Source organism: Tamandua tetradactyla, chromosome 8 (assembly GCF_023851605.1).
Source record: "Tamandua tetradactyla isolate mTamTet1 chromosome 8, mTamTet1.pri, whole genome shotgun sequence".
Classification (NCBI taxonomy): domain Eukaryota; kingdom Metazoa; phylum Chordata; class Mammalia; order Pilosa; family Myrmecophagidae; genus Tamandua; species Tamandua tetradactyla.
Window position 1 is genome coordinate 7764939 of NC_135334.1, and position 12615 is coordinate 7777553.

At 42.7% G+C, this 12615-nt stretch overlaps 1 protein-coding gene across 1 annotated transcript; it reads left to right on the forward strand.

Annotated features, from left to right (window-relative positions):
• Positions 1 to 6256: 6256 nt before the first annotated feature.
• On the forward strand, positions 6257 to 11554 carry KCNJ1 (potassium inwardly rectifying channel subfamily J member 1). The gene is made up of 2 exons (XM_077111929.1): positions 6257 to 6274; positions 10415 to 11554. The coding sequence occupies exon 2, from the start codon at positions 10436 to 10438 to the stop codon at positions 11552 to 11554; it is 1119 nt and encodes a 372-aa protein (XP_076968044.1). The 5' UTR covers positions 6257 to 6274; positions 10415 to 10435.
• Positions 11555 to 12615: the final 1061 nt, after the last annotated feature.

Consider the following 12615-nt stretch of genomic DNA (forward strand, 5'->3'; position numbering starts at 1 on the left):
CTACAGCCCCGGGAGGCACAGCGATGGAATACACAGGAGCACGGGCTCACCAGCTGGTCCATAGCCTTAGAGTTCATCCGCGACCTTGTCCTTCCTATCACCTTCCTGGGAAGCATGATGGCTATTTCAGTCTGGATGCTGGGGTAGGGGAGCCCAGAGTTAAGACCTCATCATGACGGCATGGCTGGAGACTTTTCTTTCAATGCATGGCTGAAACTTGAAAGAGAAATTGGAGCTGGAGGACGTATTCCTGAAGGTGTTAGTAGCTTGAACGTTTTCTATGTCAAAACCTTATGGTAAGCTTTTCCTATCCATCTGTGAAATAGATAATGACCCCCTCCTCCATTTCTCAGATGAGAAAGTCAACACACTGAGAGGTTGCCTAGACCCAATTTCAGAGATAGCAAGCAATCAACTTCAGATGTTAAATCCACAGACTCACTTCTTAAATGCCACTTATACTAGGCCACTAGGTGGAAATGTCAAAGATAAGCTCAGATGTGGGACCAGGAGGTGTCCAATGTCCCTATCTAAAGTCAAGACCCTGGTGTTCTGAGACCTCGATGCTGCACATCTATCTGAGCTGCTCCATCTCACAGCACTTGCCCAGGGTACAAGATCCAGGAGACTGGTCCTGAGTGCCTGTTACTCAAGGCCTTTGTTGAATTATTCCCTTAGTTTACAATCGTCAAGGTTTGGAATTCTATATGTCAGGTTTTCTCCCAAACAAAGTGTACTTTCTTGTTGCAGACACTCAGGAAAGTACTTCGAGGGCCTCCAGTCCACATGGAATTCATTCATTTCTGGACTGGAAAGACTGAGTCGATGTAATACCAACCCAAACCACAGAGAACAAAAAGGTTCAGACTAATAACAGGCTCTCTGCATTCACGGTAAATGCGACATTTTTGTAAACATCTAAATTCCTTCATTAAACCCCACGCCATTTGAGGTGAGCGACTTAACAGATGCTATTTAAAAAGCGTTTCACTGCAGAGGTGGCCAGCGTTCAGAGCAGCAGTCTTGTCTAATTCACATATGTGAACAACATAAACAAGAGGGTGATTCTTTGATTTGCAACACTGATGCTGTGCTTTACAAAATAATTCACTGAAGGATTCCTTTAAATACCTAATTACCCTAATGCATATGTAATATGACAATATACACACTTCCGTTCATCCATCATGTTTTGAGAACACTGAATATTGGTTTTCATATACAGTTATGTATCTAGATATGTAAACTATTTTCATTGTAGTGAGCTCTTTTTAACAGTAATGAGAATAGAGAGGCCACGAGAGTAGAAAACCTTCGAATCCTTGTATAAATTTAGTTTTCAATTGTGAGTTCATGAGAAACCAGAATCCACTTATCAAGAGAGTGATTCTTAGGAAGGTTCAGCTCAAGTGTAGGTGGAGATCTGAGAACTTGAGTTGAAGTCAGAGTCCCCAGGAGAGGGAAGTGGCCCTTCTCCCCTTTCCATGAAGTACCTGGTACAGACTGATGGAAACTTGGGGCTCTGCAGGGAACTGCCCTCCTTCTCCAGACTGCAAATACCCATTCGAATGCAGCACTTATTTTCTTTTGGGTTACCAGGTATCTTTCCTGGCACACCTTCACCCCAACCCTTGAGTTCTGACAAAGACAAGCTGGCAAACACTGGAAACCCCAGCCCAGCAGCTCCTACAGGCCACAAGTTTCACACATACATGAAGCTTTGAAAATCATCTCCTGGTCCTTGTCAGGTGCAGGCAAGTGGCTCATCTTTCACCTTGACTTCTAAGGGAGCAAGCTTTGGGCCACCCAGGCTGGAAAAAGGCAGGATGGATAAGTGTTTGGGCATGTGGAGACCGGAGACCAATGGCCCATCAGAGAGTGGCTTTCGGCTGAGTGCTAAAAACTTGAACACCTTGAGTCATTCACACCTTACTACCTCTATTTGTTAATTTGGTAAGTATTTATTGAGCTTTCTTTCTGCCTGGCACCGGGCTAAGTGGGCACTGGGGATGCAGCGGTAGAGACAGATGTGGCTGCTGCCCGCAGAGCGGTACAAGAAGAAATGCTGAACTAGGAATGACTATAAGTGCTACAAATCAAATGTAATTGTAAGAGAAAGACCAGATTTAAATGGGGTGAGGGCAGCCTGGAAACCCCTTTCTTTGCGAAACTGACATTTAAGTTTCTTTCTGAGAAAATGACATGGAAGAAATTAGCCCGGTGGGAGAGTGGAGCCCCAGGAGTTCCCAGCAGAGACCCAGCACAGACTTTGTATTGGCATGAGGATGGACAGCCTTAAATGTGTCTTATCTTTATATCGTCAGTCTGTTGCTTAGGTGTAACCTCCGCACTCAATAAAAGTTTGCTCCTCCCCCCGCCCCCCACTAATTTCCACTCCCTTCCCTTTTCTTCCTTTCCCTTCCTTTCCCATCTCCTCCCCTCCTCTTCACCAACGCAAACCTTCTCCCATCCTTTTCTGTTTGGTATCTAAACAAAACTTGGTCCCCTTACCCCAGCTCTTGCCATCTACCACCCATATTTTGGGAGAACTGAAATTGGGAATATTGAACATGCTCTGGGAGCAAGGAAATATATGGAAACTCACTTTTCTCAGCACTGTGTAAGTAGGAGCTGAGTAAATGTTTGCCTTGCTCCGACTTGGTTTAGGACTATTTGAGTATGCCCTCAGGCTCAAGGCGAGGGTTTCTCAGTCAGGCGGATCTAGATGCTAATCTTTGCTCTTTGGGTTTTCTGCTTTGTGACCTTGGGCAAGTTGTCGAACGTCTCTGAGTCTCAGTTCCCCACCTCCCAGGGTGAGATTTCAATGTGGTCATGAACGTAAAGAGACCACACCGTGCCTGGCCCCAAGCTCTCGGACCCCAGAGTCTCTCGCCTCCAGGGGCCGCTCTTTCCACAGAATTGGACATGTCTCTTGGAGCTGGGGACAGGTCCTGAAGCTCTCAGGGCTGCGGTAACTCCTATCTTACACTGGCTGGAGGGCCTCCTCAGCCCCGTTTCTCTCCTCGTTGAGTTCAGTCTGAGCACCTCCGCTCTGGCCTGGGTTTACCTTGTTTGCCCAGGCTTGGTCCAATCACATCCAAGAGGGCAGCGCTTTCCTCCAGGATAGTGCAGAACTCTGAAGTTTAGAAGAGAAGAATTCTTTAAAAATCCCTGGAATAGGAACCCAGGAGGCCCAGCTCTGGGTTGTGGCTGTGAGTTTCTCTTGTCCCCTGGGGCTTGCTCACTTTAACCCACCCCCAACCTTCTTCACCAGCCCCCACCCCCACCTGCACTGCTGTGTCTTCAAAACTCCCTACCAGGCAGAGATAATGCATCCCCTCCATCCACCATTCTTTGCACAGCTGAGACATGGGGGTGTTTCCAAAATAATTTCAGAAACAATGATGATGAACACTAGGAAACAATATATAAAGTACACACAAATAAAAGCCCAGCCTCCAAAGCATTGGCTTCTGACTCTAAGGCCAGTACACACCACCTCCAGACCTCCAAGTCACCTTACCTGGGCTCAGGTGCCCAGCTCCCAGGCTGGCTACATGGTGGGGGTGGGGGGCGTGGAAGGGGATGGCATACCTTCTGAGGCTTCCCTCTGGAGCCCCATGCAGGAGTCATGAAGAGAGCTACGGGCTTTATTTTTAGGATGATCAATGCCCTTGGTGAACAAGTTAGCTTAGATGAAATTTAAAATCTGAACCTGAAGATTTTGTATTTAATGACTCTTGGTATCTCAATTGATTGTTTCCTCGATTCTTCACCACCTCATACAAAAGCAAATGTGTGTGCGAAGTGTGGGCATGCAGGTGTACAAATGCATGTATGCATGTGTGGCTTATGGAAAGGAATGGGGTTGGCTCACACAGGCAGCTTGAAAACAGCTTTTGTTGCCTCTTAGATACACTTCTTAATTTGGGTGCCCATATGTCCTTTGGTGGTGTCAAGTGCTACACCCAAAGGCCACCTGGGTCATGCCTGTCATTGAGCAAGGTGAGCTTCTTGCTGGTGGCAGCCAGAGAGACCCAGGAGGCAGGGGACTCACTCAAAGATGTTGGAAAGGACTTCCTAGGATTTGGGATTGTGGTAGATGTGCTGGATGTCTGGGGACGTGCATCTCTTTTTCAGAGGGCATATGGGGTTGCAGTGATACAATCCAAATCCCAGTGGATGCCTGGTCAGGACAGAACAGCCTTGCCCTGCATACCACACCTCTGCCTAACCTTGTCAGGGGCAGTTATTTCTTCCCTCTTCCTTCTTCTCTTCTCTCATTAGAGACAAGCCCTTTATACAACACATTTGCACTTCCCAGGTCTTCCATTCCGCATTGGGAGGACAGGCTCTGAAACCACTACAGTTCATAGATATACCTATTGCCAGAACTTTGTCATGCTCTCTTAGAATTGCTGTGTTCTAGGAACTTTAAATATGATATTGCAATTAAAGTATACTGTAAATCTTTGAAAGTAATATCATTATAGCCACTCCACAAAGGTAAAGAAATGGAGGCTCAGAAAAGCAAGGAGACTTGCTCAAGCCTTTGCCCCATCAAATCCATGTCTATCCTTAGCTGAGCTGGTCTTTCCTTCCATGTTGCCCTGATTGTGACCTAAATCGTAGGCTTTCCTGGGCCAGCTCTCCTATCCTCTTTTGAGCCCACCTGCGTGCCACACCTCTGGCTTACATGAATGATCTACTCCTGTGCTGTCTACAGAGCACAGTGTGCCTTGTGAGAGTGCCAGTGCAATCAGACCTTGTCCTTCCTGGCTTTTGCTCTGGAAGGAGCGAGGCATCTGGGAAGGCCTGTGTGGCATTTCCGCCCTGAACATAATCCTACTTCATAGCAGAGAGGCCTTGAAGTGTGTTCACTCTGAGGGAAAGGTGGAGTCCTCCTGCAGTACATTCCCGAGCCTAGCCTGAAAGAATCGTGAGGTCCAAATGCTCCTTTCCATGCCCATGAAGCTAGGGAAAAGAGCTGGCGTTGGACTTTCCAAATTTAAATAAGTAGAGTTTGTGCTGACCCCAAAAGAACTAACTGACAATGCCAAAGTCATCAGAGGTAACTTTTCTCTGCATCACCAAACAAAATTTTTTGTGTGTACCATAGGTCCTGGGTAGTCAGAGGAGCTAGTTGACTTTCTGTTCCTTGGGGGCTCTGTTTGCAAATCCTTGAGATTACTTTCATAGAAAACAGGAAATCCTCTGCAGTAGCAATCAGATGCATTTGGTTCTGCTCCTGAGCAAAGGTGTGTCAGAAGAATTCAAGCGTGACACTCAGCCTGTTTGTTCTCCACTTTGGTGTCCTCCCTCTCCCAGGGAGCAGGCTGCTGGCTGCATTTCAATAAGATTACTTATCTGTGAGCTCCTTGGGAGCAGGGTCTTTTACCTCATTTGTTTCCTAGCATAGCATCTGGCACATAGTAGGAGTTCAATACAGAGAATGCTTGCTCAATAACTTGACTAAGAGGGCAGAGATCAGATCCCATAATCCCATCCATTAGCCTTGTTCATGGTGGGGCTTCAAGAAACATCTGTTAATTTAGTTGACTGTTGGCCTGAAAGAAAGTAGTTCATTTTCATGGAAACTTGGATTTTCTGTTCCACCACAACTGCAAAGGGAGTAGAGAAAAACATTTGACTCCTGCTCTTGGGTCCCCATAACTCCTACTTCCTACTTCTTTAACATAAACTCAACTCTCAAGAACACTCTGAAGTTAACTAAGGTTGAGTCTGAGTTGTGTGAGGCTTGACTAAAAGGCAGCTTAATAATAAATACTTTTTCATCTACAGAGATAAATAATAGCCTGAGTAATCCTAAGTAAGAGGTAGTAAAACCAGCACCTATTTGCCCTCTTCTTTCTGATGTAGTACCCACTAAGTATCCTGGGGATGGGAAGGAAGCAGTGTGATAAACTTTAAGAAATCTTAAATTCTTAGTGGATTCTTCTGGGGTCATTGCCTGCAAAGGAACAGCCTCCCTTCTGGTTCTCGAAATATCAGCAGTGACCACAAACTGTAGGTACCTCATTTAATATGCAGAGTGTGGTTAAAGCAGACGTTAATGCAGATGAAAACTGCATTTTTATGGAGAAAAGGAGATAAAGGGGAAAAATATGTTTATTTTCAGGAATTTGAAGGGCTGTTAAGTGGAAGAGACTTCAGACCTATTTAGAAAAATAGTGAGTTTTCTCTGAAGAGGACTACAGTTTCTTTATTCTAGTTTTTCTTTTAGGCTTATAACAAAAATGTCTTTGATGTTATAGCATGGCCTCTCCAGTCTGATTTCTCACCAAGGCCCCTAGTACTCTAAATATTGACAAGGAACTGCTTTCAGTCCCTTTGTGCTCTCTTTAAAATGCCCCCACCTGAATCATCCACACACACAGTTATTAGGACTGTGGTTAATGCTATGTGGCCAAGGACTTGATTCCCTTAGATGGGGAACCATCATTTGTAAAGCCAATACAAGTGACCACAAACTCATGGCTTTTATGTCTACCTTGATGATTTATCACCATTCAACAGTCACTGATTGAGTTCCTACTCAGAACTGGTGCTGCCCTGAGTGCAACCACTGTTTTGTAGCATGGCCCATGACCCATGTTCCCCTGCCTTTAATGGCTTATTGATTTGCTTGTCTCCCACTCCTACCCTTCACGGGAACCATCACAATGACAAGGGCTGGCCTCGCTTGGTAAGGAATTGCTTTCCTGATGTCCGTCACGATGCCTGGGACCCATAGTAAGACTTAATAGGTATTTGTTGGCCAATGATAGATAAATAAATTTATGTATACAAAAGGCAATGAGTTTCCTGTCATGTAAAGTATTTTAGCAGAGGGTAAATACCCATCTAGTGGAGATCTTTCAGAAAATAGATTTTTTTTCAGATGAAGAGCACACCACATTGTAATTGCTGATTTACCTAGCTCACTTCCCCATTAGACCCTGAGCTTCTTGAGAACAGGGATGAGGTTCTATTGTCTTTGAAATCTTGTAAACTCAGTCTACAATAAATGTGTGGAAAATTTACAAGAAGTCTATTTCCTGAAAATGGATTGTTCACAGAACAAGAATGCTGAAGGATTCAAAAAAGGAAAATGGCAGTAACATAATCCAGTTGCTTTGCCAACCCACTAAGAATGCCTTGGTAAATATTAGCTAATGTACAGCCCTATGCTTGCTATTAAGATGGACTGATTTCAACAGAAAGGACCTAAAAACCATTTGTGTTACATAAGTCAGACACCAGGGACAGTCTGTGAACATGCAAGAGTTCATAAAATATAGATTCATTCTGTCTGTGGTCAGATTAAGTGTCTAAACAAAGTAAAATACATGTATAAAAGGTCTGCCTTGTGAATGAAGGGTTTGGTCAAAGGATGAATGTCTCCTGTACTCTTGCATTGTCTGGATATAATACTTCTCACTATTTGAATAAATAAATCAACAGATTGGTTAACCAAGTACAGGTAAAAAGTACCTTCAGTAAATGCCAGATTTTACAGAATAAATCCAACAATAAAGGCTTCTTTTAAACCTCAGTTTCTTATATAACCATGACTGTTGAATAGAGAGATTAACACGCTCTCTTGTTTCTTCCTAGTGCAATCTTATTTCATCTTGCAAATTTGTACATATCCTCTGCCTTTAGCTTTTCAAACCCTTGGAAACCTCCATACCTCAGTATGTTTCAAGGAGCAGGCTGGAAGATTGATGATAAATAATTGTTTCTGGCCATAAGCTATTGAGCACGACTTAGGAGAAACAGCAAGAGTTATTGAGCGTGGCTAAGGAAAGGAGTGAAACTCTGGGCCACAGTCCATACCTGCTGCCCAGGGACCTGAACTGAGGGTTTGTCATGTCTTAGCATGACGGTATTCAAGCCATGTGAGGTTTGGGAAAACACACACACACACTCTCTCTCTCTCTCTCTCTCAGCATGGGGCTTGGTCTAAGAACAACCAATTGCCTTGGTTTAAACCACACAACCCCATTATCAAATTAAGTATTTTCAAGGTAATATAAATTAGCATCAGTCCATGATTGAAGCCTAAAACTAAATTAGCCTGGCTCTAAACGAAATCAACCTGCGGGCAGAGGCCAACTCCCAACATCCCCGCCTTGTCTTACCTAGCCATGGATGCTGCCAGCCAGAAAGGGAATATTTATAAGTTGTTGGTAAGTGAAGACAATCTGGGGATCTGGGAAAAGCATCATAGGGAGGTTGCTTTTGCTTTACATCTTTGCAAGACCTGACAAATACTATTTCATTATTAATACAGTCTTGGAAACCCAACCTTATCCAAGGGATAAGTTGGGAGGTAATTATCCAGTCTGTAGAATGGTTCTGTACCCTCAAAATTGAATGGATTTAAAGTGCTGGTAAAGAAGGGAGGTGGGAAAGAAAAACTCAGAAGTCAGTGTGTTGAGCTCCATCTCTGAAATTATAATGTATGACAAAGATCATGTAGAACTTATTTGATAAACATTGGTTTTAGAATTTATGATTTAAGGTGAGATGAAACTTCTGAAATCTGTGAGCTTCCACATGCCTGGGAAAAGCCGTCGGTCCTCTTTGGATGTAAGTGGGATTAAGGAATGTCTGTGCAAGAGCAGAGGAGAAATGGGGGAAGGAGAACACTATTCCTCCCTCAGTAACCTCATTTGGGACCATCCACTAAGTCTGTTTTGGGACTTGAGGTCCCCAAAGGACTTGGGTGGAAGGAGGCAAGGCTGAATGTATGCATTGCCATTTTCTCTCCTGGTGGGCAAAGTCTATTTTTATATTTTTAGAGCCAGCCCTCAACATTTCATATCACCACGACTGGTTTTGTTTTCACTTCTATTTGGTGTTGGCTTCTTGTATGTTCAGCAGGGTTCAACCACGAGGAAGACAGCGTTGAATGTCACTTTTGTTTAAAATGTATCACTGTCAGTTTCGCTTCCTAGTTTTTATGAATAAACACATTTTCAAAGGGGAATTTTGAAATCTATTTTAAAAACATATTTGCATTTAATTAAAAATACCACAAAGACATTGCCAGCCAAGGTGGGAACATTTAGATTTTTCTTTGGCGTAGTGGAAGAGGTAGTTGAGTGTTAACGAACCCTTGATTTCATCATTGTTTGGCTGTTTGTGAAATCCCTTAATTTGTTGCTGTTGTAAATTAGAAGTCACAATAATGTCATCAGTAAGAAACCACTGATCAGACTGTATCTTGAAGAGCTTAATTTGCTGATTCTTCCATTAATGTTTATTGAATATGCAGTGAGCATCCACAGACTGACTAGCAGGTGGGGGTATAAGAATGGATTTAAAACATGCTCCCACCCTTAGGGGTCTTATTTCAATCAGCGGTCTCCTGGTCTTTCAACTCAGGAGCAGAAAAGGACATATGAGAAATTGGTGGTGACAATCCTTTGGGAATCCCATCCATCCATGGAGAGAGAATAGAACAGACTTGTAGAACCACTGAGAAAGCTTTTTAAGTCATCTGGCAGGACCCGATCAGACAGAACTGAGGAACTCTGTTCTAAATCATGTCAAGCATTTAAAAAGCATTAAACTTGACCAATAATTGTCTTAAAATGTTTTAGAGAAATCGATTTCTAGAATATAAAATTTGGACATTAAGATGCAGTGTGGTAGAGTTTCCACTGAACTGGAAGCCTGGTAGCTTATGCTCAGTTGCCAGCCTGTCCCTGGTGAGACACACAACTTTGCGTGTGTTTTAAACTTTCTGAGTTTCAGGTTTCTTCACCTGGTAAATGTGAGGATTGGATTAGATTAGGATTTCTATTAGTTTATGGGTACCAAAAGCAATACAGGAGATGTTTTAGGCAATATATTGATGAGTGGTTCTTTTTTATAGTTATAATTTTAATATATATTATCAAAATTATATAGTGCATCAAGCTTGTGCATTCACATGCAGCATAAGGTTAAATATATTCAAGATAAAAGTTGATTTCAAGAATAAAATCAAAGAAATATTAGTGCAAGTCATAATTGGTTGTCAAACTTTTTTTTTTTTTGGCATGGGCAGTCTCTGGAAATTGAACCCAGGTCTCTGGCATGGCAGGCAAGAATTCTGCCACTGAACCACCATTTTACTGCCCAAGAAACATTTTTAAGGTGTGCAACAGACTGATGTCTGGAAACATTTGACTATATGATCCCTCAGGTTATTTCCATTTCTATCTCTGTGATTATTTTACCTCTTTGTACTCCAGTGGAGTAGTTCTATTGGAAGTAATATTTTGGTGTCCAGAATGAACTTTTCAGCCTGAGGATTGAAAAATGATCAGTAACCCAGATATTTTTTGATTTATCATTTTATTTGCAATTATGTCCTTCTGTTCACTGCTACTATAGACATATATTTTCTCATTGTTTTCAGATCAGGGTGTTGTCAGAAAGGATGTTCAAATATCTTCGGAAATGGTTTGTCACTCGCATTTTTGGGCATTCCCGCCAGAGAGCAAGACTGGTCTCCAAAGATGGAAGGTGCAACATAGAGTTCGGCAATGTGGAAACGCAATCGAGATTCATCTTCTTTGTGGATATCTGGACTACTGTGCTTGACCTCAAATGGAGATACAAAATGACCATTTTCATCACTGCCTTCCTGGGAAGTTGGTTCCTTTTTGGCCTTCTGTGGTACGCGGTAGCCTACATTCATAGAGACCTTCCGGAATTCCATCCTTCTGTCAACCACACCCCATGCGTGGAGAACATTAATGGTTTGACCTCAGCTTTTCTGTTTTCTCTGGAAACTCAAGTGACCATCGGTTATGGATTCAGATGTGTGACAGAACAATGTGGCACTGCCATCTTTCTGCTTATCTTCCAGTCCATCCTCGGAGTCATCATTAATTCTTTCATGTGTGGCGCCATCTTAGCCAAGATCTCTAGACCCAAGAAACGTGCCAAAACCATTACCTTCAGCAAGAATGCAGTGATCAGCAAGCGGGGTGGGAAACTCTGTCTCCTCATCCGTGTGGCTAATCTTAGGAAGAGCCTCCTGATTGGCAGTCACATATATGGAAAGCTTCTGAAAACCACAATCACTCCTGAAGGAGAGACTATTATATTGGACCAGATCAATATCAACTTTGTAGTTGATGCTGGTAATGAAAATTTATTCTTCATCTCTCCCCTGACAATTTACCATGTCATTGATCACAATAGCCCTTTCTTCCACATGGCAGCAGAAACCCTTACCCAGCAGGACTTCGAATTAGTGGTGTTTTTAGATGGCACAGTTGAATCAACCAGTGCTACCTGCCAAGTCCGAACATCCTATGTTCCAGAAGAGGTGCTTTGGGGCTACCGTTTTGCGCCCATAGTATCCAAGACCAAGGAAGGGAAATACCGAGTGGATTTCCATAACTTTAGCAAGACGGTGGAAGTGGAGACCCCTCACTGTGCCATGTGCCTCTATAATGAGAAAGATGCTAGAGCAAGGCTGAAGAGAGGCTACGACAATCCCAACTTCATCTTGTCAGAAGTCAATGAATCAGATGATACCAAAATGTAGCTCTGGCTTTTCAACATTCATAAAGCAAGACCTCTAAGATGCTTCATGACTTAGAAGCGTTATGAGGCAATCAACAATTTAAGAATGTGAAAGTAGGGCAAGAGCCTTCAAAGTCTAGTATCATATAGAATCACCTAGTCATGAAGCTACAATATATGCTGTTCTACAAATTGTATTAGCGCATGCAATGTATTTATATGAAGTTGGAATATGGCAGTCCTAAAAGAGCTCACTTATAACCTTCAAAATGATTATTTGAGATCATGTGACATCAACGGAAATGAATAAAATCACCAAAAGTCTCATGTACAGACCAGACAAGACCTTTTTAAAAGCCCCTTGAAAAAGTTATGAAAACAGGAGCAGGGAAAAACAATATGCTTATTTGATTCTACTGAAATGAAAGAAGCCACTTCTATTTTAACATTGACTTTAATCAAAGGAAACATTGTTTCCTAAGGTGGGGGAGATGAACTAACTGGTATAGAAAGAATAAGTGTGTGGCTCTCTTAAGTGTCTTCAAGCTCTGGTTGTATTTCAAGAAAAGCAAAGTAAGCCATAGCCCACGGTTTCTGTGTCTAAACATATTCAAGCTGGAAAGGAGCACTGAAGCACAAACCTAATTTGTGACAAATCCAAGTGCTGAGGCCCAAGTTGGGCTTTGGCCCAAATTATTTCAGGCACTAAATTAGCACTTTAGATTCTTGATGATTATCTTCCTGCAAGACATAAGACTGGATTTGGAAATGGGAGTGGGTATTGAAAATGGCAGTACATTGGGTGAGAGTAGGACCCACAGATCTGTTAATATTTCCTGCTCTTCCAAGAAGGCAGTGAAGAGTTTGAAAGAACCAAGTCAGTCTAGAAAGTGCTGCTAATGCTTCTGAGAAAAAAGCTTCCTGTGTTTCTCTGCCTAGTGTTTGTACTGACATACTGTTATTAAAGGAGAAGTGTGAGAGGGAAAATGATGAGACGTGACCCCACACGGAATCTCTTCTTTCTGACAGTCAATTCCACATCTTACTAAAAGAGACCAGTATAAAATAAGGATCTATTTCAAG

Coding starts and splice junctions, on each gene's coding strand:
- KCNJ1 (XM_077111929.1), top strand. CDS start 10,436: ATGTTCAAATATCTTCGGAAATGGTTTGTCACTCGCATTTTTGGGCAT.